Below are 22349 nucleotides of genomic sequence, written 5' to 3'. Positions count from 1 at the left end.
CTTTTGTCTTGTTAACATGTCTGATAATGGATGTTTCACATGGATGTCAGAACTATGCATGTTTACCAGTTGCAATCATAAGTTGGCCACTGATGAGGGTTTGGTAGACATCAGCTAAAGCATTCTGTGAAGATCAGTGGGCTGTATGCAAGGACAACAGCATATTGTATGTTTTATCATTGTATGTGTGCTGCACATTCTCTTTATTGGTAAAATTTACTAAACACACACACACATACACATACATTTTCTCCCTAGAGAGCTGGTTTTCAAACATTTACCAGCACACCACTACCAGCCCACCATCCATCCATCACTAAAGACTAATTCTTATTTTTTAGGGTCCTGCTGTGGTTTTGGGTTCAAGATGGTTTAATGTTTTTAAAAAGACATAAAAATATTTTTATTTGTAATAAATCAGGGAAGAATCAGGTTAGCTTCCAAGATGTTAATTATGGTGAAATTCCCACTTGTCTGAGACATCTGTGAATTCTGATGGACATGTCTGCCAGGTACTGAATTTCAGGCAAGTGCTGTAATTTCTCAATATATTAACTGAGGCATTTCTTTGTAGTTAGTGTTGCATGAAATAACGAGGCATTCATTTTCTTTGGTGTTAGATTTTCCTTTACCTACTCTATTTCTCACTATTGTTTCAGGTTGAAATCTGAAATTGCCATTTTTGTGGGTAAAATAAGCTTGACTATTGGAAATTTCATATGGTTCTACTTCAGTAATTTGGTCTGAGATACTTAGATAATAGTTCTCTGTAATTATAGTTTACTATGAAAACTGAGTTTAAAAAAAATCATGGTTTATAGGACAAGCCAATTTTTTAAAAGCATTATTTACTATTTAAATGGATACTTTTGATATATATTGTCTCAATATGCAAAAGATGAATGAGACCTCATTTAAAGACTAAGACCAACTAGTAATTTTAATTTTAATGTGGGAATTTTAATTTTAACTATTCAACTTTCACTAATTTTGTAGAAATTTGGGCAAAGCCACCGTCAACTTGTAACTGTTATTTATTTATTTATTTTTGGCTTTTTGACTTTTTTTCTCACCAGACTATCATAAAAATATGTTCATTGCTCTCCCTGGCCTAGGAGTACATATGCCCTTTACTGAGAAGTGACTTTGGTTATCCAGTTCATCCGAGATTTTGAGTTCATTTTCTCCCCAATCTGGATTCTTGACTCCATTTTTTTCTTTAATTTTATTTTATTTTTCAAAAAAATTTGGAAAGGTAATTTAGTGCTCAGTTTTGATGTCTGTAAAGCAGAGATAATAAAAATTAAATGGCATAATACATGTAAAATGTATAGAATGGTAACTGGCACATAGTAATCACTCAACAAATACTATTAAATTATATATAATATGCTTAAGCACATTAAGGAAGAAAAATCTCATACTGAGTAAGAGTGGTATCTAGAATGATATTTGCTCTGTAGCCTGCTATCTGGGAAGAAACTCATGGATATAGCTCTGATTTATTTAGTCTCCTTAGGTATTGGTATCTGATACCAAATGGAGTAAGGGAGAAAAGTATACCCTTCTCATCACAGTACCCTCTTACAGAGTAGTCTGTCTTTCTCAATGATTATATTTATTGCTAAATGGCTGATAGGGAAACACTATACCACACTGAGAATCCAGGACCTAACAAAGTTGCTCCAGCAGGCAGTGGGGAGCTAGGAAAGGTGGCAGCTCCCAGCCAGGGCAGCTGGCGCCTGGCCTCACTCTGTTTCCTCCATGCTTTCTACTGTGTACTGTGGCTTCTTTTGTATTTTAGGGGACTCGTTCCTGTTTGAACCTCTGGATTTTCTTCAGTTCACCAACTCAATTCACATACTGTCAAGTCTGAGAAATGTTATGCTCTTGCTTGGGTTCAAGATGGTTTAATGTTTTTAAACCACTTGTCACCGCTTACTTGCTCCCTGGATTTTCAGTGTTATTTACCAGGTGGGATGCCACTTCCTAGCTCTCACACTGCTGTTTCTGACATAGCACATGACACCTCTAGGTGTTTTAAGAAGTGTAGTCTATTGCTGTTACCTGCAGTAACAAAGGAAGCAACAGCACGAACAATGGAAAGAAATCAGTTTTTTAGTTAATAGTAATTCTGGGGCCTATTGAAATCTAAGTGGGATTAGCTAGGCTCTTGTTGCTTTGGATCTGATGTGAGATTAGGCATATTCAGGCTATTTGGTTTGGGCATTAGATAAAGCTGCCTAGATACTGGCATGTGATAGGTCTGGCTGGGACCACTTCCAGGTATGTCAGCTTTTTCAGTCCCTTTAGAAATTCTTAGCTTTGTGTCTACGTTTTGGAATCTAGCTTATCCCAGTTGTCTCTGGCTGGGTTGTTCTCCTTCACAGCTCCTCTTTTCCCCATACCCTTGAGTTCAGACCTGGTTCTTGGATCAGTGGGTAAGGCAGGCATTTCCCTAATTTCTCACAAAGATTCTGTTCCTCTGAAGAAGGCCATCATGCTTCTCCAGTTCTGAAACAGTTCAGCAGACATTTTGTGTCTCTCAGGCCAATATCACCTTAAGATGAGAGTCATCTCCCCAGTGTCTGCAGACAATCAGCTCTGTCCAAAAACCAATGGTGCAGATCTGTCTGTTTTGTTCAGGGCTCTAAATCTGCATGCATTTGTACAGTGCAGATGAATGCCCTGGCCAGAGCCCAGTGAATGATCAAGCCCTTCTCAGTCTTAGATTAAATGAACCAATCCATGGAACGTTTCTAGGGAAGTGTCTTAAAGAAAGCATTCCTTAGTAGTAACTGAATAACAGTAGTATTTTTAATTCTTCTATTGGACACCACTCTTATGTTCCTTTCTTTTCCTTAGGCAAGTAAGTGACTGCGATTCCAGATTTATAATGTTCAAATCTTTAAATAAACAGTAATACATTTTTCACAAGAGTCATCCCCTTTCAGTATTTGTTAGTTTCGCTTTTTATGGCAATGAAGAGTTGAGCTCAAGAGATACAACACAGATGAGTATTTAGTTTTTGGTGTTTAAGGCCTATCTTATAATCCTCTTGAAGACATGGCATCATCTTTCCAAAAGCTTCATCATTATCCCAGGCTAATACTTAGTTGCAGTGTGATTTTGAGCAATTTACATGATATTCTTGGGCCTCATTTGTTATATCTGTAAGATAAAGGTAGTTATTTTACTCTGTTTATATAACCAGGAGTAAATGAGACATCTCTGTGAAAAGTATTTAGTAAGTATAACATGAGATACCACTGTAAGGAACAGCTATTATTCAGAAATATTTCAAGGGACAAATTTAGTGTTATTCAGATTTAAGACTTAGGACAGAGCTTCATTCACCTCCAGTATGTTGTGTTCTGTTATTTTCTGTGTCTCTCAATTTATTTTTCCCACCTCTCTATGAAAACATTCTTGGAGTTTTATTTTTAAAATAGTACTGCTTTCATTATTAACTGTACAGATGCCAAATAATGCATAATGAGGTGTCACTCACTGGCTTAGTAATACTTTTAGTTTAGGGTCTAAAGATTGATCAGTATGTCTGAGAAGTGACAGTTCTTAGCTACCAACAAGTAATATATGTAAGAAGGATGTTGCTATGAAATAAACAGAATTTTAAAATTACACTAATTGCCCATCTGTCCTCCACAGCCAGGGTCTGTGAGTCAGTGAGGAATGCAGTGGTTGTCTTTGTCTTATCCCACTGCATGTAGAAAAGCCATGTACTTAAATGTACAAAAGCCATGAATTGCTGCTGCTCACTTTGTATAAACTGTCTCCCAAGGCTGGAGGTCCTTCAAAGAGCCGCCCTTGTGAAGCCTTGTTTTCCCTGCCTCATCTTGCTCTAGGAGCAGATAGAACAGTAGGTGCAGATCTGGGGCCATTTCCTGGTCTCTGTGACAGAGCAATAGAGTAGGAGAGGAAAGGACAGGAAAGTGTGAAGAGAGGCAAAAACAGAGACATAAGATGTGAGCACTGTGGACTCCTTTTAATATCATCCCAAAAGAAAAAAGGAGGAATAAAATTAAAGTTCTCCAAGAATGATTAAGCCTGCCTCATTCTACTCAAACCCTGTTTAAATACACATACAAAAGGATAAAAGATCTTTTCAGGTTTGTGAACCTGGTTTCTTAAAAAATCACATTTTTAATTTAAAGCTGAATTAAATTAGGTTGTGGTTGCTATCATTAGTATTTTCCAACACACTTCATGACTTCGCACAAGGAAATTTCATTCTGTCAATGACAACAGTAGTAACAATAATAATATGTCCCATTAGTTGAACACTAGTGTTGTTTCCCTATGATGTTTCTAATGTATATATGGATAATGTTTCATCTCCATTTGCAGATGAAAAACCTGAAGCTCTGAAATGTAAAACAGCTTGTCCAGGCATAAAAAATGGAGCAACCTAGTGTGCCTAATAACAGTATGTTAATTCATCTACAATGGATAATGAGCTTCTTCAACCGTAATTTATTTCCCACATATCAGTGAGTTCAGGTCTCTTGTGTGGTAGTGAAGGGCTCTGGAAATCACTCTATAGCTGGGCAGGGATGCAGTTCAAACATGGCAGGTGGATGTCTTTATTGGCTTTCCAAGTGGAGATTTCTAGGCAACTTGTCTTATGTTTACAGGCGAAATGGTACTAGTGAGTTAAACTTTTTGGTCAAATAACAGTGTGAAATGCATAGTAGGTACTCAATAACTATTTGAATATATACAACACTTAAATTGTGAGTGAGTCCCAAAACTTCACCATGAGTAAAATTTTTTTTTTCTTAATAGAATTGTTAAAAAAGTTTTTTGCTGGAGAGTTTTTTTTGGTGTGTTAGTGTGACGCAAGTGGTGACATCCTCACTTGAACAGATTTCAGATAGATGGATTTGGACAAGTTGATTCTCAGGGAGAACATGGATCTTTAAAAAAAACCTATTCTCCCATACCGTAGGGTACCTTTTTGTTCTATTGATGGTGTCTTTTGCTGTACAGAAGCTTTTCAGCTTAATATAGTCCCACTTGTTCATTTTTGGTGTTGTTTTCCTGGCCTGGGGAGATATGTTCAAGAAAAGGTCACTCATGTTTGTGTCTAAGGGGTTTTTGCCTATGTTTTTTTCTAAGACTTTTATGGTTTCATGGCTTGCATTCAGGTCTTTGATCCATTTCTGCAGTCTAGATATTGGAAACCATCACTCAAAAATCTTTAGAGCTACGTATCTTTAGATCTTTTCTCATCAAGTCACTGTAATATAAACCAGTTTCTATCTTCTTATGCCTGGAATCAGGCAAGAGTCATTTAAAAGAGAACATGTAAGACAGTAGCAAGGTGAAGTTGTTTATTTCATAACTTAAGTGTAGAGGAGGTGAAAGCACTCTTGGGAGAAGGTGTGTGTATAATATATCATCACCATGGTGTAATTACAGATTGTTAGGCTCCAGCTTTGGGAACGACTCTTCAAAATTCTATCTTTGTAGTAGATTTGTGAAAAGAAATAAAAACATGAAAGGGTCATAGAGTTTCTATCTCTTCTTGCACAGAGGGTCCAACAAATTCAAATGATGGAATTTGCCAATATAAGTAATGGATGCTATGAGCCTCCCAATTTTCATGAGGACAAGCAGCCAGATGGCTCCTATTGGCTTTACAAAAACACAGGCTCAAGTCTCTATGGCAGTTTCATTTCCATGCCCATCTTTGGAGCCAGGTTCTTCACCAGTATGTGCCAGCCTCCATTCCACTGTCCTCTTGATGGAGAGGCTCAGTCAACAGAGACTAGATATGCAAAAAGGAGTTTCCAGCTTTAGTTCCCCCAAAATAACACATTGACATGTTGAAGGGAGTAGAGAGAAATTCCTGGGGAAAGTTAGTTATCAGCACCAAGTTTTGGAGCAGCTGCTGACCTCTTGCACTTTTTCTAGGAGCCAGCCATGGTATCGGTGATAAAATTTTGGGAGCTTCATATTGATAAGAAGCTAAACAATGTGAACACTCTTTTGAGTTTACTTTGCATTACCAACTTCCATCACTTATCACTGATCTGAAATTTAGTTGGCTCTTGCTAGAGTCTGGATAAATGGTTGTCAGTTGCCTAGCCTCTTTCATTTCCTTTAGCTAAGCCTGCAGGGATATCTTCTCTGTGAGCAAGTCACTCAGGGGAAAGGAGGTGAAACTTGGTCAGTATGATAATATATGTTTCTAAATGCTTCCCTCTTGACAAAAGCAATTTTGGAATCATCTCAACTGGTTCATTTCCCTTTTTCATTTTTCTTGGTGCAATAAAAACTTGCAAAGAAGTTCAATTATGGGAAACAATTAAAAATTCAGATTGCAAAGAGAAGACATCAGATTTGCCTCAAACAGGTGCTGGCACAGATGGCCCACTCACAAGTCCTGGCTTTATTTACAGCTTTTAAACACAGACAGATAAATTGACAAAAATGTTTCTAGATTTTATAATGTGCTGAATTCCCAAATTTGGCCATAAACTTACATTAATTTATAAATAATTCCATTTAAACTTGACTTCCCAAGGCACAAATAATATTAAGAAGACCATTTGTCTTTCCTGTTTTTTGCACACTTCTGTGAATAGATTATTTAACCTTTGCATTTGGTGTTGGGTATACTTTGTTTGCTGTCTTGATTATTTAATGATTATCTTTATTATTAATGGGAAAAAACTCTCTCAGGTCAAATTACATATAGTTTGATGGTTACATATTTCTGACCTCATTGTCATTCTTTGAAGGATAATTATGCTACCTGTTTCTTACTAGCCTTTGAGGGAGATATTTGAGGAGAACAGCAAAATAGATGACAAGAAGCCCAAATGAAACTATCTTCAGGCAGAAGTATATGGTGTTCTCCAACTGATGAAAAATATCTGGAGGAGCCATACTGTATATCTAGCTGGCATCATTACTCTTTTATATGACTTAAGGTTTGTTCTTGCTGCACCAAATATTAAAATGATAGTAAAGTAAGTATTAGAGGCACTTGAAAATGAGGATGAATATGCAGTTCTAAATTGGTTTGTTAAGGTACTGATTGATCTACATCCCAGTCTTATGTTGCTGAAGGTCTGAAAAAAAAAAAGAGGCAAAGGAAAGTGAAAACCAGTCCCATATTCATCAAGGAAATTATTTCAGAGGTAGGAGTATGAAATGTTGCTTGGTATTGACCTTTTGGGTAGATTATAAGAAAGCTCTTTACTAATAGCACGTCCTACCCCTTGTGCTTCACAGAACTGTGTGTGACTTCCCCCTGTGTGTGCTTTCATGGTGCCAAATTATTAACAGTCTTGATCTCACATCTTGAGATTAGTAGTCATGATGTAAATCTTTCTTCCAGATACAATCCAAGTTTTGTGTATTAGGACTGCAGGGCGGGCCATCCGCTGGTACCTGGGGGACCCTAATGATTGAATGTGATTTTTTAGGCTTTTCGTTCTGTGTTGGGATTTGCCCCATCTAAGGATGCATGGTCATGGGAGGGGGCATGTGTCAATGTGATATGTCATTGTTCTTCTCTAACCTGCTTGTGTGCTTTGCTTTAGTATTTTTTTCTTAATGCTTCCATCCTCATCCTTGCTGTGGCTGCTCATGTGTCCTCCCCCTCCTGTCTTCTGCTTCTGACACTAAAGCCCGCAGCCCACTTGAGAACTCAGTGCCCTGCCTAGCAACCCGCACCTTGGACGATGACCCCCGAGTGCGGCGCACCCCCAGCGTGGGATGGCTGAGTAAGTCAATGGTGGGGCAAAGGGTGGTGGCAGTGGTGGGCAGTGGGAGTGCCAGAGACTGGGCTGGTGGGTACCGAGTGGAGGGCGTCCTGAAGAATGACTGAAAGGCTAAGGCTCACAGATTCCTAAGCTGCCCATCACTGATTTCTTCCTTCTTAAGAAGAGTTTCAGTAATAATGTGCTTTCTGGGTGATCTGCCATCCTGAATTCAAACTGAGAATGTTGTAAGGCAGTAGAAAGAGTTCAACATGAAGGGCACAGCCTGGCACGGGCAGCACTCCCTCCATGGAATGCTTCTTGGAACGTTCTGGTTTCCTCAGGGGCATCATGATGCCAGGTCTTCCTATTACCTCAGAGAATTGAGAGGAACATTACTTAAGATGAAGTCTCTGAAAGTGGTTCAAAAACATTTAAGTGCTGGGTAAGAGGAAGAACTTACTAAGTTAATACCCTAAAAAACATCTAAATACTCTTAATACTTCATAAAGGAAGTAGGTGTCAAGGACAATGAAAGCATAGCATCAGATAGAATTTTTTAAAGTAAAGCACTTTGTTAAAGAGACAAGATTTATATGCCTAAAAACCAAAAGAGAAAAGAACAGGCACAGAAAATTACATAGTCTTTCCCATAAGGTTTCCAAATTTGGTTTCATATGATAGCAGTTTCTTCTAGCTGTTAAGGAGCCCATCCATGGTGACATCATTAGGCCTTTAACTGTTCTTATCTTTCTTATAATAAATGAATAAATGTATTGATTATGCTTTTTACTATTTTAATGTAACAGAATTTCACTTTTCTGAAAGAAGTTGTCTTTCCTAGATAATTTAAAGGGGGGAGTTTTAGTTCAAACTAAAATAGTGTTCTGAAATACTAAGTGAAATGACTAAATGACTGAAAATAGACACACACATACACACACTCACACACACACAAGATTATGGGAACATCTGCTTGTCCTGGGGGTTGTGATGGTAAAAGGGGCCTTTGGAAGAGATGATTTTAGGGCCAAATCATAAAGAATGAGTAAAAGTTTGGTGGTGGGAGAACTTAGGGAAGGGACGCTTATTGCACTATTGTAATGATTATGCTATATAGTAGGTCTAAGAAGCTTGAATAACAATTTTTTTCTTGAATAATAATAAAAGTTGCAAACATTAATTTGTCACTTTTAGGCACAGACCATGAGTTAAGTACTTTACCTGATACCATTTAATATTCTGAACATTCCTGTGAAGTAGCTATTGTTATTTTCCACATTTTACTGATGAAGAAATATGGGCTTGAGAACTTTAATAACTTGCTTAAAGCATACAATGTCTAGGGCAGGTCTTGAATTTCATCATATGGTAGTTTCACGGGTAATACCTTATTGGAGTTAAAGTATAGGAAATTCACGTGGTTAGATTGCCAAAAAGATACACTGACCTCATAATGAAGCTCTAACACTTGCATGTTCCTCTGCAAGAACCAGGCAACCAGGCATCCCTTCTAATAAATTTCTTTTTTTTCCCCCAGTAATGCCTCATGGCATTTAATTTAATTTAAATTTAATTCGAATATAAAATGTAGTCATTGGCGTTTGGACTCCAGCAGGATTGGGCTTGAATCCTGAATCTAACCACTTACTGGCTTCCTGACTCAGGGAAGGTCACTTCTCTGCTGTAAATTTGGAGTTCTCAACTATAAAGTTGGGTTAATCTTACCAACAGAGGATTGTTGTGAGAATTAAGTAGAAATATGTAAGGTCTTTAGCATACTGCCCAACACTTGATGAATTCAGCATTACTGTTATTAGCAAAGAGATTATAGGAATTGCTCAAGAAACTGTAGCTGTTTTTATCCTCTGAAAGTTTCATCTGTTTCATTGAAACACTGTTGTAGATAATGTGTCAAGAAAATTGACTAAAATGTTTAGTTTGTCATGATATGGAAATACAGTAACTATTTGGAAATCAACATAAGACTACACCCTGGACTAGTCTTCCTAAGATCACACATTTTAGTCATCAGAGAGGATTCTTTTCATTGTCTCTGTGGTACATTCTCTAGCTAAACAAACATCTTTGATGTATACAGGCATACCTTATTTTATTGAAGTATGCTTTATTGCACATCACAGATACTGTATTTTTTACAAATTGCAGGTTTGTGGCAACCCTGTGTTGAGCAAGTTTTTCAGTGCCATTTTCCAACAGCATTTGCCACTTTGTTTCTGTCACATTTTAGTGATTTTCGAAGTATTTCAAACTTACCTGTTTTTATTATATTTGTAGTGTCTGTGATCAGTGATCATTGATGTTATTATCATAATTGTTTTGGGGGACGATGAACTGCACCAATATTACAGCGAACTTAATGGATAAATGTTATGTGTGTTCTGACTGCTCCACTGACTGGCCATTCCTCCATCTCTCTCCCTCTCCTCTGGCCTCCCTTTTCCCTGAAACAGAACAATATTGAAATTCAGCCAATTAATAACCCTTCAGTGGCCTCTAAGTGTTCAGTGTAAAGACGAGTTGCACATCTCTCACTTTGAGTCAAAAGCTAGAAATGATTAAGCTTAGTGAGGAAGACATGCCAAAAAATGAGATAGGCTGAAATCTAGGCTTCCTGCACCAAATGGTTAGCCAAATTGTGAATGGAAAAGAGAGGTTCTTGAAGGAAATTTAAAGTGCTGCTCCCGTGAATGCATGAATGATAAGAAAACAAAACAGACTTATTGATGATATGAAGAAAGTTTGAGTGGTCTGGATGGAAGATCAAACCAGCCACAACATTCCCTTAAGCCAAAGCCTAATACAGAGCAAGGTCCTAACTCTTCAATTCTGTGATGGCTGAAGATGCATAAGAAAAGTTGGAATCTAGCAGAGGTTTATGAGGTTTAAGTAAAGAACCATCTCCATAACATTAGAGTACAAGGTGAAGCAGCAGGTGCTGATATAGAAGCTGTAGCAAGTTATCCAGAAAATCTAACTGAGATAAATACTGAAGGTGGCTGCATTAGACCATAGATTTCCAGTGTAGATGAGACAGCCTTATATTGGAAGAAGATGTCATCTAGGACTTTCATAGCTGGAAAGGGGAAATTAAAGCCTGCTCCAAAGCTTTAAGGACAAGGTGACTCTACTGTTAGGGGCTAACGCAGCTGGTGGCTATGTTGAAGCCAATACTCAGTTACCATTCTGAAAATACTAAGGTGCTTAAGAATTATGCTAAATATACTCTACCTGTGTTCTGTGCATGGAACAACAAATTTGTTGATAACACAGTTTACTGAATTTGTAAGCCCACTGTTGAGACCTACTGCTCAGAGAAAAGATTACTTTTAAAATACTTCTTACTGCTCATTGACATAAGGTTTGTTCTCGCTGCACCAAATCATCCAATGCACCTCATCATCCAAGAGTTCTGACCGAGGTGGACAATGAGGTCCATGTTGTTTTCATGCTTACATGACATCCATTCTACAGCCCATGGACCAATGAGTGTTGTTTTTAAGAAAGAAATTTCATAAGTCTGCAGCTATCATAGTGATTCCTTTGATAGTTCTGGGTAAAATAAATGGAAAACCTTCTGGAAAGGGTTCATCATCTTAGATACCATTAAGAGTTTTCATGATTCATCGGATGATGCCAAAATATCAACATTAACAAGAGTTTTGGAAGAAGTTGGTTCCAACTCTCATAAAATGACTTTGAAGATTTTAAGACTTCAGTGGAGGAAGTAACTATAGATGTAGAAATGGCAGGGTTACTAGAGTTAGAAGTGGAGCCTCAAGATATGACTGAATTTCTGCATCTCAACATAAAAATTTAAATGATGCCTCTTATGGATGAGCAAAGAAAGTGGTTTCTTGAGATAGAATCTACTCCTGGTGGAGATGCTATAAAGATTGTTGAAATGCCAACAAAGGATTTAGAATATTACATTAACTTAGCTGATGAAGCAGTGGCAGGGTTTGAGAGGACTGACTTTTACTTTGAAAGAAGTTCTGTGGGCAAAATGCTTTCAAACAGCATCACATGCTAGATAATCATTTATGAAATCAAGAGTTAATTGATGTGGCAAACTTCATGGTCTTATTTTAACAAATTACAACAGCCATCCCAACCTTCAGCAACCATCACCCTGATCAAGTCAGCAGCCAGAAACATCTAGGTATGACCCTCTACCAACAAAAAGATATGACTCACTAAAAGTGCAATTGATGGTTAGCATTTTTTAGCAATAAAGTATATTTTAATTAAGCAATGTACAGTTTTTTAGACATAGTGCTATTGTACACTTAAGACTACAATATCATATAGATATAACTTTTCTAGGTACTGAGAAATCAATAATTTATTTGACTCACTTTATTGCAATATTTGCTTTATTGTAGTGGTCTGGAACCACACTTCAGTATCCCTGAGGTCTGCCTCTCTGTCACCTTCCCTGTTACTTCCCACATCAGCTCAATAAACTTAAGTTACACGTAATATTAAATATGAACATATGCAAAGTGGTTTTAAATCCTGCTGGTTCTACTGACCTCTCCAACTTTATTTCATCTCTTTTCAGTATGATGCTCCAGTCTAATTGGCTTGTCCTTTTTCTTTTGGCTTATATTGCAGTAAGTCCTACTTTCATACCTTAGTTGCCACCTCTACCCTTCTGAGAATGCCTTTTCAATTATGTCTCTCCAAAGCTGTTCATTAGGGTCCAAGTGAAGTGCATCTCCTTTGTCAAATAATCCTCATAAACACAAAAGATCTTTTCAGGTCTTAAAAATTCCCTTGTCTGTGCTTCACAATTGAAGGTTTACCTTACATTGTTGTATGTTGTCCTCGGATGTTTCATTTGTATTTTTTCAACTACGTATAAAAGCTTCGATAGGGCAGGGGCTGTAGCTCATGTTTTTGTGTCTTCTCTAGTGCAGTAGGAACTTAAAACATGTGAGTTGTACAGCACATGTTTATTGATCCTTGAAAGTCCCTCATTTCATTTAAAGCAATCGACAGCCCTGTTTTCACTAGGGCCTATCTTGGCATAGTAAACTATTAACCAGAAGCGAATATTGTTTTCCTACAAAAACTGTTTACCCATATTTCTGCTCATCATGGCCTGATAAATTTGGTTATCTGTTTATTCTAATTGTTGATGTGGAAGTGTTTTCCACAAACACTGTCCCCCCAAATCAACTGAACAACAGATTTGTGAATGTGGTCCCATTGATTTATTCTCTCAGGGTTTTAAGCAAGATATTTTCAGGCTTTGTACAACTTCAAGTACCTACCTTTCAAAAGCTACTTTTAAAGTTGCTTTGGGGAGTAAGCTCTCATTATTTTTACATTGTGTGGTTCTTATCTTAAGTTGTCACCTGAGGCACATATGCATTTACAGTTCTTCTCTATTTCAAATGCAGCCAGGGTATTGAATTAGAAGTTGGAACAAAACCAAAAATGATTTCTTCTTACAGATCTCACCAGCAGGTCTGAAACCAGCCTGGGCCACTGAGAACAAAAGAGCTTTCAGCTCTACTTCTCAGGACAAGTTAATACCCACCTAAATGCTTTGCTATTATCAGAGCGTAGGAGCATAACTTATCTTTGTGGATCCCGGAGTGGCTGTTCACTCTGCACGCTTATCTTTGAATTCAGTTTGACATCTAACAGCTGGCATCTTTTGAGACCTTAGAAAATAAGTTGTGTCTTTTTGCAGTTATTGGCAGTTGACATCAGCTGCTTCAGACTCTTAGGTTTGTACTTCAAAGAAGAAAATGAGGTTGAGGGTTTTCCCCTGCCATTGCCTGCACATTCCAGTATCTGTTTCCACTTTGCTGTGTGTTATGACTGTGTAGTTTGTAAACCTACTGGGCAGGGATCTCCTGGTCTGGTTCAGTCTCTCACTTTGTGGGTTCTTATCCAGAGTTTGATGTGATTGCTATCCTAAGTATTAATATTAGAGAATACCGCTTTTTAAAAAAAATGAAACCACAGTGATGTGACTTTGTAGATTTTTGTTTCATCCTACAACTAGCTTACATGGTTAACATTAGAATTTAAAGAATTGAATTGTAATTGGGAATTTTTTGTTTTTAAAGAAATCTTTAAAAAAATTTCTCTTTGGATATTCCTGGAATTAAGCAATTCAGAGTCTTATCTGTTGAGAAGTTTTCTGATTAAATAAGAGTTGTAATTTTATCTGGCTCTAGAGTTTTCTTAAGAAGTTTTGGAACTTCCTTAGGAAAGTGGTGAAGCCAAAGAGTTCACATTAACAAGGTCAAGGAAACCACTTTTCAGTGAGCTTTACCCTTCTCATTCAGTAATTCAGGAGAAGAGAAGGTGAGGAAATTCACAGGTAACGAGGATTTAGGAGAGGTAGTGGAAGTGCTACCTGAAGAGCAGAAGAACAGACATGTCTGTTTATAGTGTGTGTCACAGTCGTATGCTCTATGCTCTCTGAGAATGCTTATCAGAAGAAGGAATAGTGGGGCATAAAAAGAGAACTGGGAAACATTTTTTTTCTTAGAGGAGATAAGCTTTTCACTTTCTTTAAATTGAGGTGTAATTGACATGTAGCATTGTTAGTTTCAGGTATACAATATAACAATCTCATGTATGTATGTTTTGCAAAATGATCACTGCAAGAAGTCTAGTTACAATCTGTTACCACACAGTTACACGTTTTTTCTTGTGATGAGAGCTATTAAGATCTGCTCTTTTAGCAACTTTCAAAGATGCAGTGCAATATTATTAACTATAGCCACCATGCTGTACCTTGCATCGTCATGACTTATTTTATTACTGGGAATTTCCACCTCTGACCCCTTTCCCCATTTCATCTGCTCCTCACCCCCTGCCTCTGGGAGCCACCAATCTTTTCTTGCAGTAGACTTCAATGGCCCGTAAGGGATGGTGGGTTGTACTTCCAGAAATGGAGAGTGTAGCAGAAGCTGGATGAGATGCTAAAAGGCAAGGCTGGGCTGAGAGCAAAGTGTAAAAGCAGCCAGGTTGTTGAGAAAGTATAAAGTAGAGTTTGTGTGAGGTACAGTAAGTTGACACATTTTATTAGCAGAGAGGGGATGAAAATGAAACCTGGGTGTTAAGGAGGCAAAATAATTGAGCCAGTTTCTGGAAGGTCTTTGAAAGGTTTTCAGCATGGAGGTGGCATGGTCAGAGCTGTGTATTAGGGAGATGAATCTGCCAGGAGTTATTTGAATGGAATAGAATGGGGAAATGTTTGAGGTTGGGAAAGAGGAGGTGATTTGTAGTAGACAAGTTAGAATGAGGATCTAGGCTAAGGTTATGACTCTTGAAATGCAGAGGAGGGAATAATGCAAGAAATGTTTTAGTGACATAGTGGAGTGAGGATGATTTGAGGGGGTAGAAAGAGGTGGATTTCCTAACTTCCTTTGTCCTCTGCTTCCACAGCAACTAGTAGTCAAGTCCGGCTGGATTTTGCTGCAGTGACATCTAGTCCCAAACATCTCAGTTACTTAACATCATAGTTGTTGCTTACTCATACTACTGCCCGTGTCTAATGTGGATCTTCAGGGAGCACTGCTCATCATTGTTGGTGAGGATCCAGGCTGATGAAGTCTTCTCTCAGTACATGCACCCACAATCTCTGTAGCAATGGGGCAGGAGGGAGCGCTGACTCACAGGCTCTCTTCAGCTTCTGCCCCCAAATGACACATGACGCTTTCACTCACATTTCATTTGCTGTAGTCAGTCATATGTCCACACCTAACTGCTAAGAATTGTTATCCTTCTATGTGCTCAGAAGGTGGAGATTCAGAAATACTTGGTGGATAGCACTAAGGACTACCACCCAGTCATAAAAGAGATTGTAGCCTTGACTTTGGAGTGTCTTTTTAGCAGTGCTGAGAGTAGTGTAGCTCTCTGCCAGGCCAGTGTGCAGAAAATATTCTCCATTATACTCTTACAGATGGAGGATGAGGGCTTTCCTAAAGTAAGGGAGGGCACGTTCACCAGTTCAAGGTCTACTGAAGAATTCCTGGGGCTTTATGGGAGACTTCTGAGGTGGACTAGATTAATTTGAAACTGATGGAGAGTCTTTCATGCAGATACATGGTAAACCATTCTTATTAGACCAAACAGTGGATTAATTCGTGGAGACAACTGTAGATCTAACTACTTGAATTAGTATGTCTGTACACATGTGAGCGAGAGAGGCTGGAAGAGAAGCAAATGTAATATTCTAGCTGCAGATATCAATTTCAAAGTTAATAATGGAATTTCTTCTTGGCAGCAAGCAGGAAAATTTTACTTTGATAAAAATTGCTGGCAGAATCTTCAGAAATAATGGCTTTTCTTTCTGTGGTAAACTGGGTGTCTGTGGTGTTTAGGGTTGTTATGGTAATTAGGATCCCAAGTCTACTCTTAATGCATCCTACATGGCAGTAGCTCCTTATCCACCCCTTGTCAGGCCAAAAGCCCCTGTCACCTCAGATTCCTCCTTGTCCTCCATCCTCCATACCCTTCTGCTGTTTTCCTCCCAATTCATTCCTGCCTTTCCTGATTCTCCATTACACTGCTCACTTCAGATTCTCATCATCTCTTGGATAAACTATTTCAGGGGTCTCCTGTTTTCCCAGCTTCATTCTTACCCCTTAATCCATCATTCATAACTCCCAGAAAGACCTATCTAAGCCACAAATGCAAACATGTTCCTCCCTGTGCTTAAAACCCTTTAATGACAGCTCCCTGTCCTCCAGACTCTCAAGCCGAAGCTCTGTAGCCTGTTAGGAGAGAGAAGATCATGCCCAAGTTCTCTAACCTGTGAGATGCCTCTTCACAAATCTCTTGACATTTCCACTCTTATACAAGTTCCATTAGTATTTGGATTGTCATATACTTAGATTCCATGCCTTTCAATCTCTATCCCTTATTCATGCTGTTCCAGCTACTCCCATCTGACATGACTAAATCTAACCTATCCTTAAAGCTCTTATTTCCCCCAGGATACTTTTTTTCATATCCCTCTTTTCCCTCCATTCTACCAAAGTGCCTCTCCCTCGTTTCTGCTCTCATATCTGGCCGTCACCAGTTGCTTTATCCTCACTCTATGGTACAAGTATGTTTGCTGCATTGCTGCCAAAGGGCTCTAGGGGCCTGAGTCACATCTCATTCATCTTTGAATCCCCATTGCCAAGCACAATGTCACACACTTAACAGATGTTCAGTAAATGTTGAACAGAAATAATCCATCCCCTTAACTCTTGTCCTGATAAATTATTTGTTAACTGTGTGCTGTCGGTTACACTTGTATCTCTTTTGTCCTGACTAGGTTGATTTGTCCCCTCTAGGTCGATGCAAAAGATATGCTCTCATTAGTTTTATGAGCTTAGTCAATCTGAAAAGAAACAAGAAAGAAAATAGAATATGTAGCATTGACTGTGTAGCATCCATTTGTCTGAGACAAACCCTGTGAACAACGGGCAGTTCTATTTTTGTTTTTGACTATTGGAAACTCTTGGAAGGAATGGTAATTAATTTTTCAAATTCATCTACATTTTCTTATTTATATGACCTAGTTTCCTCCCTCCCTCTCTCCCTCCCTCCCTCCTTCCTTCCTTCTTCCATTTCTTTCCTTTATTCATTTCTTTCCTTTATTCATTTCTTCCTTTCTTCCTTCCTTTCTTTCTTTCTTTCTTTCTTTCTTTCTTTCTTTCTTTCTTTCTTTCTTTCTTTCTTTCTTTCTTTCTTTCTTTCTTTCTTTCTTTCTTTCTTTCTTTCTTTCTTTCTTTCTTTCTTTCTTTCTTTCTTTCTTTCTTTCTTCCTTTCTTTCTTTCTTTCTTTCTTTCTTTCTTTCCTTCCTTCCTTCCTTCCTTCCTTCCCTCCTTCCTTCCTTCCTTCCCTCCTTCCTTCCTTCCTTCCCTCCTTCCTTCTTTCCTTCCTTCCTTCCTTCCTTCCTTCCTTCCTTCCTTCCTTCCTTCCTTCCTTCCTTCCTTCCTTCCTTCCTTCCTTCCTTCCTTCCTTTCTTCTTTTCTTTCTTTCTTTTTTTTTTTTTTTCTTTTTTTCTTTTTTTCTTTTTTTCTTTCCTCTTTTCCTCTTTCTCTCTCTCTCTCTTTTTCTTTCTCTTTCTCTCTCTCTCTCTCTCTCTCTCTCTCTCTCTCTCTCTCTCTCTCTCTCTCTCTCTCTCTCTCTGTCTCTCTTTCTGTGGGGAGCTGCTCATGGGCCATAAATTCTGATGCCTCTGGCACAGACTGGGGTCCTTTTGAAGAAAACTGTGATTTGTTCCTCACTCAGAGCCTAATAGTGCCAGGCACATAAACACTTAATAAATATTTGTTGGTTAAATGAATACTTAGCCCGAAAATAAGAAAAGATTGAATGAAGAGGTAATATGGAATCCTAGAGAAGGAATGATTTCTCTGAATTTGTCAGATTATAGTCTCTACATAGAAACTAACCAGCCTCACTAGCTTGAGGAAGGTCTGCTGCTTTCCTATGACTGTTGATAATCATTGAATTTGAGAACTGGGTTCCTTGGCCAGGGCCCCCATTTCTTGCTAACTAGATCATTCTATCAACAGGTGACATGCCACTGCCAAGGTGACTGTGGTTATCAGCAGCTGTCATTTATTACACTTGGTGCTGTCTCCTTTAATCCCCATGAAACATTTTTATGAATAAGCATCAGTGACCCTTGTTACAGATGGAGATGCTGGGGTCAGTGATGGCTGGTACTTACGGCAGTCTTAGGGCTGTTCACAAATGTAGCTCTTACTCCTTCTGGGTGCGTATGAGGACTGCACTTCCTCGGCCACTTGGAGTTAGGTGTGACACATGACTTGCTTTGGCCAGTGAAACATCAGCAGAAGAGATGGTTGTCATTCCTCATGAGAACTTTAAGGGCCAGTACACGCTCCATGAGTTTCTTCTCTTTCAAGCCAGCAGTGTTTTAGAGAGTGGCTGCTCTGTGCATCTAGGTCCTGGCCTAAGGACAGAGATGCAGAACCAAACCCCCAGCCAATCCACAGTGGACATTATTATGAGTGAGAAATAAATCATTGTTTAAGGCATGAGAATCTGAGGTTTTTCTTGTACTTTAACCTTACCCATCTGGCAGGGGGAGCTCGAGGTCACTCAGTAAGTTGGGGACCCGGGTTTAAACTCAGGTGTGTAGATTCCAGATGATATGGTTACTTTTTATTTCTTTCTCTGTTTCTTATTCTCTCCACCCTCAGGTATCCCTGCTTTCAGCCACGGTAGTGCTCTCATCTGCTAGCAGGAGGTGTGGACACTGATGAATCAGTTTTGTTGTTTCAAGTCAGAAAGTGAAATTCCTGGTGTTTATCAATGAGAGGCAACAAGTCAGCATTTAGAAGTGTAATTTTCTGGGATGGTTCTTCTTTCTAAGGCCCATTCTTATCAACCCCAGGTAACACCTGGAGTACACAGACTATTATGGGCTGTGATCAGCTTTTGTTGTAGAAAGAGCCATATACTGTGATGGGTTTGCAGATAGTAACCATGGTTACAAATCAAACCATCTTAGGTTTGTTTTTGAAGACAAATTTTCCCTTCAATGAAAGTCATACTTTAAAAGTTGATTTTTCTAGTACACACTTAAGCTGGGGTCTGGGTTTTAGGAACACTGTAGGAGTCAAGTTTGAATCAATTTCCAAAGGACCTCTTTGAATAATTTTTGTCTGTGTCTCTAGGGATGTACCTGGAACCTGTAAGACTTTCATCTTAACAAGCTGGTGGCTTAGCCTGTACATGTTGTTGCTTTTTATAATAATATCAGTGATTACTTGTGACTGTTGCCTTCTGTAAGAATGATTATTATCACCACAGATTGGGAGTATCCCTTCCCCTTTAGTGGTAATAATTTTATTATATCCAGTTACAGTGATAGACTTTTTGGGTGTTACATTAATTCATTCAAATTGCCAATTCATTCATTTACTTAAATTTTTAAAATTCTACTCCACCATGCTCAGGTAGGGGCTAGAAAAATACAACAAATAAGGCAGACACAGTCCCTGGTTCAACTTGCTATTTCCAAGGGGAGAATGATATTTGTGATAAACTGGTTCTCCTGAACAGAGTACTTATGGAAAGAGTGGGTCGTCACATCCGAGGGAAAGAATGAGAATCTAGAGATCATATAGGGGGTGATCAGATAGTGAGAGATCTGACTCAGCCATAGAGGGGTTGATTAGAGGAGCTGGAGAAAGCGCCACTTACTTAGTTCATGAAAGCTGGCTTACTACAAGTATTAGAAGACTTTGTTTTGGTGCTTCAGAGAACAGAATGAGCCCCTATGGATGAACCTTTTAGAAAAGTAGATACTGACTTGAGACTCCTTATGTTTTAGATAAGGGTTTAAATGTCATTTTCATTTTCATCATTCAATGATTCATGAATTTCAGTGCTTTTCCAAAACCTTTTACCAATTTTAAGCTAGTAAAGCTCTACTGGCAGGGATATAGTGCCATCCCTCTTGTATGAAGAAGTAGGGTTTCCCCATCGGGGCCCATGTTTACCAGCTTTCGGGAGGGAATGAGAGCTGCAGAGACCAACTCCCCAGTGCTAGGGAATTGTAAAAGGAAAAGCAAGGGTCTCTAGCTTATGAAAAGCTGTAGGTTATTTCTAAGAAGTTAGGTATATTAAAATGGAAGCGAGCTCTTTTTAAGCATGCATGTGCTTTGGCTGGCATATACATTTGGTGTTTGGTCCATCTAGATGCTACTACTTACCTGGGAAGTTGAGGCAGTTTATCACATGTAAGAATGAATTTATTACCATGAAATGGATTACTTCATTAAATGGCAAGTTTCCTGTCATCAAAAACATATAAGCAGCTAATAGGAGATTGCATATGTATCTCATGTTGTAGGAGAAAATTTGCTTGGGAGAGAAGTTAGTTGAGAATGTGCAGGTGCGCTTTAACTCTGGCTCTGTGAGCCACATCTATGACATACCAAGTCTTCCAGAGCATCTACCCTGTGGGGCATTTAAATCTAATGTACCTTTTGCATTGTACTCTTGCTCCAGGTAATGTATACTTGTGAAAAAAAATTCCAGCATTACTGTAATGAGGAATTTCTGAAGCTAAAGTCTTAACACTGATTCAGGTTATTATTGATATGAGTTTCATTCTCATTTTTTGCTTCTTCATCTTGGTTCAGCAGAAAATGCATTTTTTAAGAAGTACCTTTGCCCACTGATGTAAACAATCTTTGAATAACATAACTAGACCAAATGAAACATTCTTAGAGTCTCTGCATCTTTTTGTTGTTGAGAGTTCAATATTTTACCACTTTCTCTTTTCCCATCCATTCACTCTCCATACCAGTTCAGCAGTAAATAAAGAAAGGCATATGTTGCCCTCAAATCAGACTGACAGGTGCTGAAATGAACTAGTCTCCTCAGAAGACATTAGAGATTACCTAGAAATTTCTATCAGCATTTCGTAACATACATAACTTGGTACATTGCATAGGTTTCTGAAGTAAATAATTATTAATTATTTCTGTGCTTAGTGAGACATCTAATACTTTTTCTAGATGCTCTTTAACTTTGGTTTGCCTTAAGTCATCACATACCCTCTGTGGGATGAATAACAGCTCTTTTAGGTCTCACTCCTAATTCTTGAGTCACCTCGGTGATTTCAGCCCCCAGCTGCAACTTCTCACTTCTCTGAACTCGTCCCCTTAGGCTGGTAAATAACAAATGATGGGATCTTACCATGGAAATTATAGTTCACAATTTTCTAAAGATCTCGAGTGAGAGGGGTTTTATACATATGATTATAGGCCAAAAGGAAAGAGAAGAAAAGTGATATTTATTGCACATCTGTGCAGGACACTTGCTCATCTGTTTCCTTTCTTAATCCTTACAAGAATCCTGTATGAGATTATCATTCCATTTTACAATCTTTTCTTACTCTGTGTTCTTTCCATGATATGATGATAAAGATATCTCTTGGTTTCCTTTATATTTCCCCTTATGGACTCATTGTTTTCATCTGTGAGGGGAAGGTGTGAACCACCACCCAGTACCAGATAGAAAAATGATGGTGTGGAATTTGATGTCATGCAGGTCTGTGTCATGAAATTAAATATTCTCACCTTTGGGATTTTTTAGAACTAGGTGACTAGATATGATTTAGGAGTAGGACATTATCACTCAGAACTGTAAGCATCTCCATCTGGTTTGGGCTTTTCCATAGGAAGGGAATCCAGGGCCTATCTTAATTTAGACTAGAATTCCCCAGAGTGACTCTAGGCTCACTTGAGACCTCAAAGCACTCATGCCGTTTGGAAGCTAGATTTGGCTGACTTGTCTAATAAACCTCTCCGAGGGGAGACAATGGGTGTGTGAGCAAGCATGCAACAGGGAAGGTACTGTACCCTGCCTTTGCTCTTGCTCAGACTTGTGGTGCTTCAGTGTGGAGAGGCTTCAGGCCACCGGCCTGATAGAGGCTTAGTAGGTCCAGAGGCGTTCGTGCCCTGCTTTCCTGGCTGCGCTCTCTGAGTGGTGGGTCGCCTGTGGTCGCCACTTGTCCAGTGTGTCTCGGCTAATTGAATTTGCATCAGTAAGGCCATGAAGACTTAATACAGAAAGAAGCCCATT

At 38.7% G+C, this 22349-nt stretch overlaps 1 protein-coding gene and 1 long non-coding RNA gene across 6 annotated transcripts in view; one reads left to right on the top strand and one right to left on the bottom strand.

Moving 5' to 3' along the window:
* SLC4A4 (solute carrier family 4 member 4) overlaps positions 1–22349 on the top strand; it is a 324410-nt gene that overhangs the window by 150755 nt on the left and 151306 nt on the right. For 3 of the 5 annotated variants that reach the window (XM_073237483.1, XM_073237479.1, XM_073237480.1), the window contains one exon: positions 7662–7757. The exons of the other annotated variants lie outside the window; for them this stretch is intronic. In XM_073237483.1, coding sequence (XP_073093584.1) covers positions 7662–7757 — 96 coding nt within the window. The remainder of the gene's footprint in view (positions 1–7661; positions 7758–22349) is intronic. 5 annotated transcript variants of the gene reach the window in all.
* On the bottom strand, positions 833–18479 carry LOC140849610 (uncharacterized). The gene is made up of 3 exons (XR_012131719.1): positions 18457–18479; positions 10011–10198; positions 833–3171 (listed from the first exon to the last, which is right to left on the bottom strand). It is a non-coding gene; the product is annotated as an uncharacterized lncRNA (long non-coding RNA).

Source organism: Manis javanica, chromosome 5 (genome assembly GCF_040802235.1).
Source record: "Manis javanica isolate MJ-LG chromosome 5, MJ_LKY, whole genome shotgun sequence".
Taxonomy (NCBI): domain Eukaryota; kingdom Metazoa; phylum Chordata; class Mammalia; order Pholidota; family Manidae; genus Manis; species Manis javanica.
Note: the sequence above shows the minus strand (reverse complement) of the source record. Positions and strands in the feature narration are given on the sequence as shown.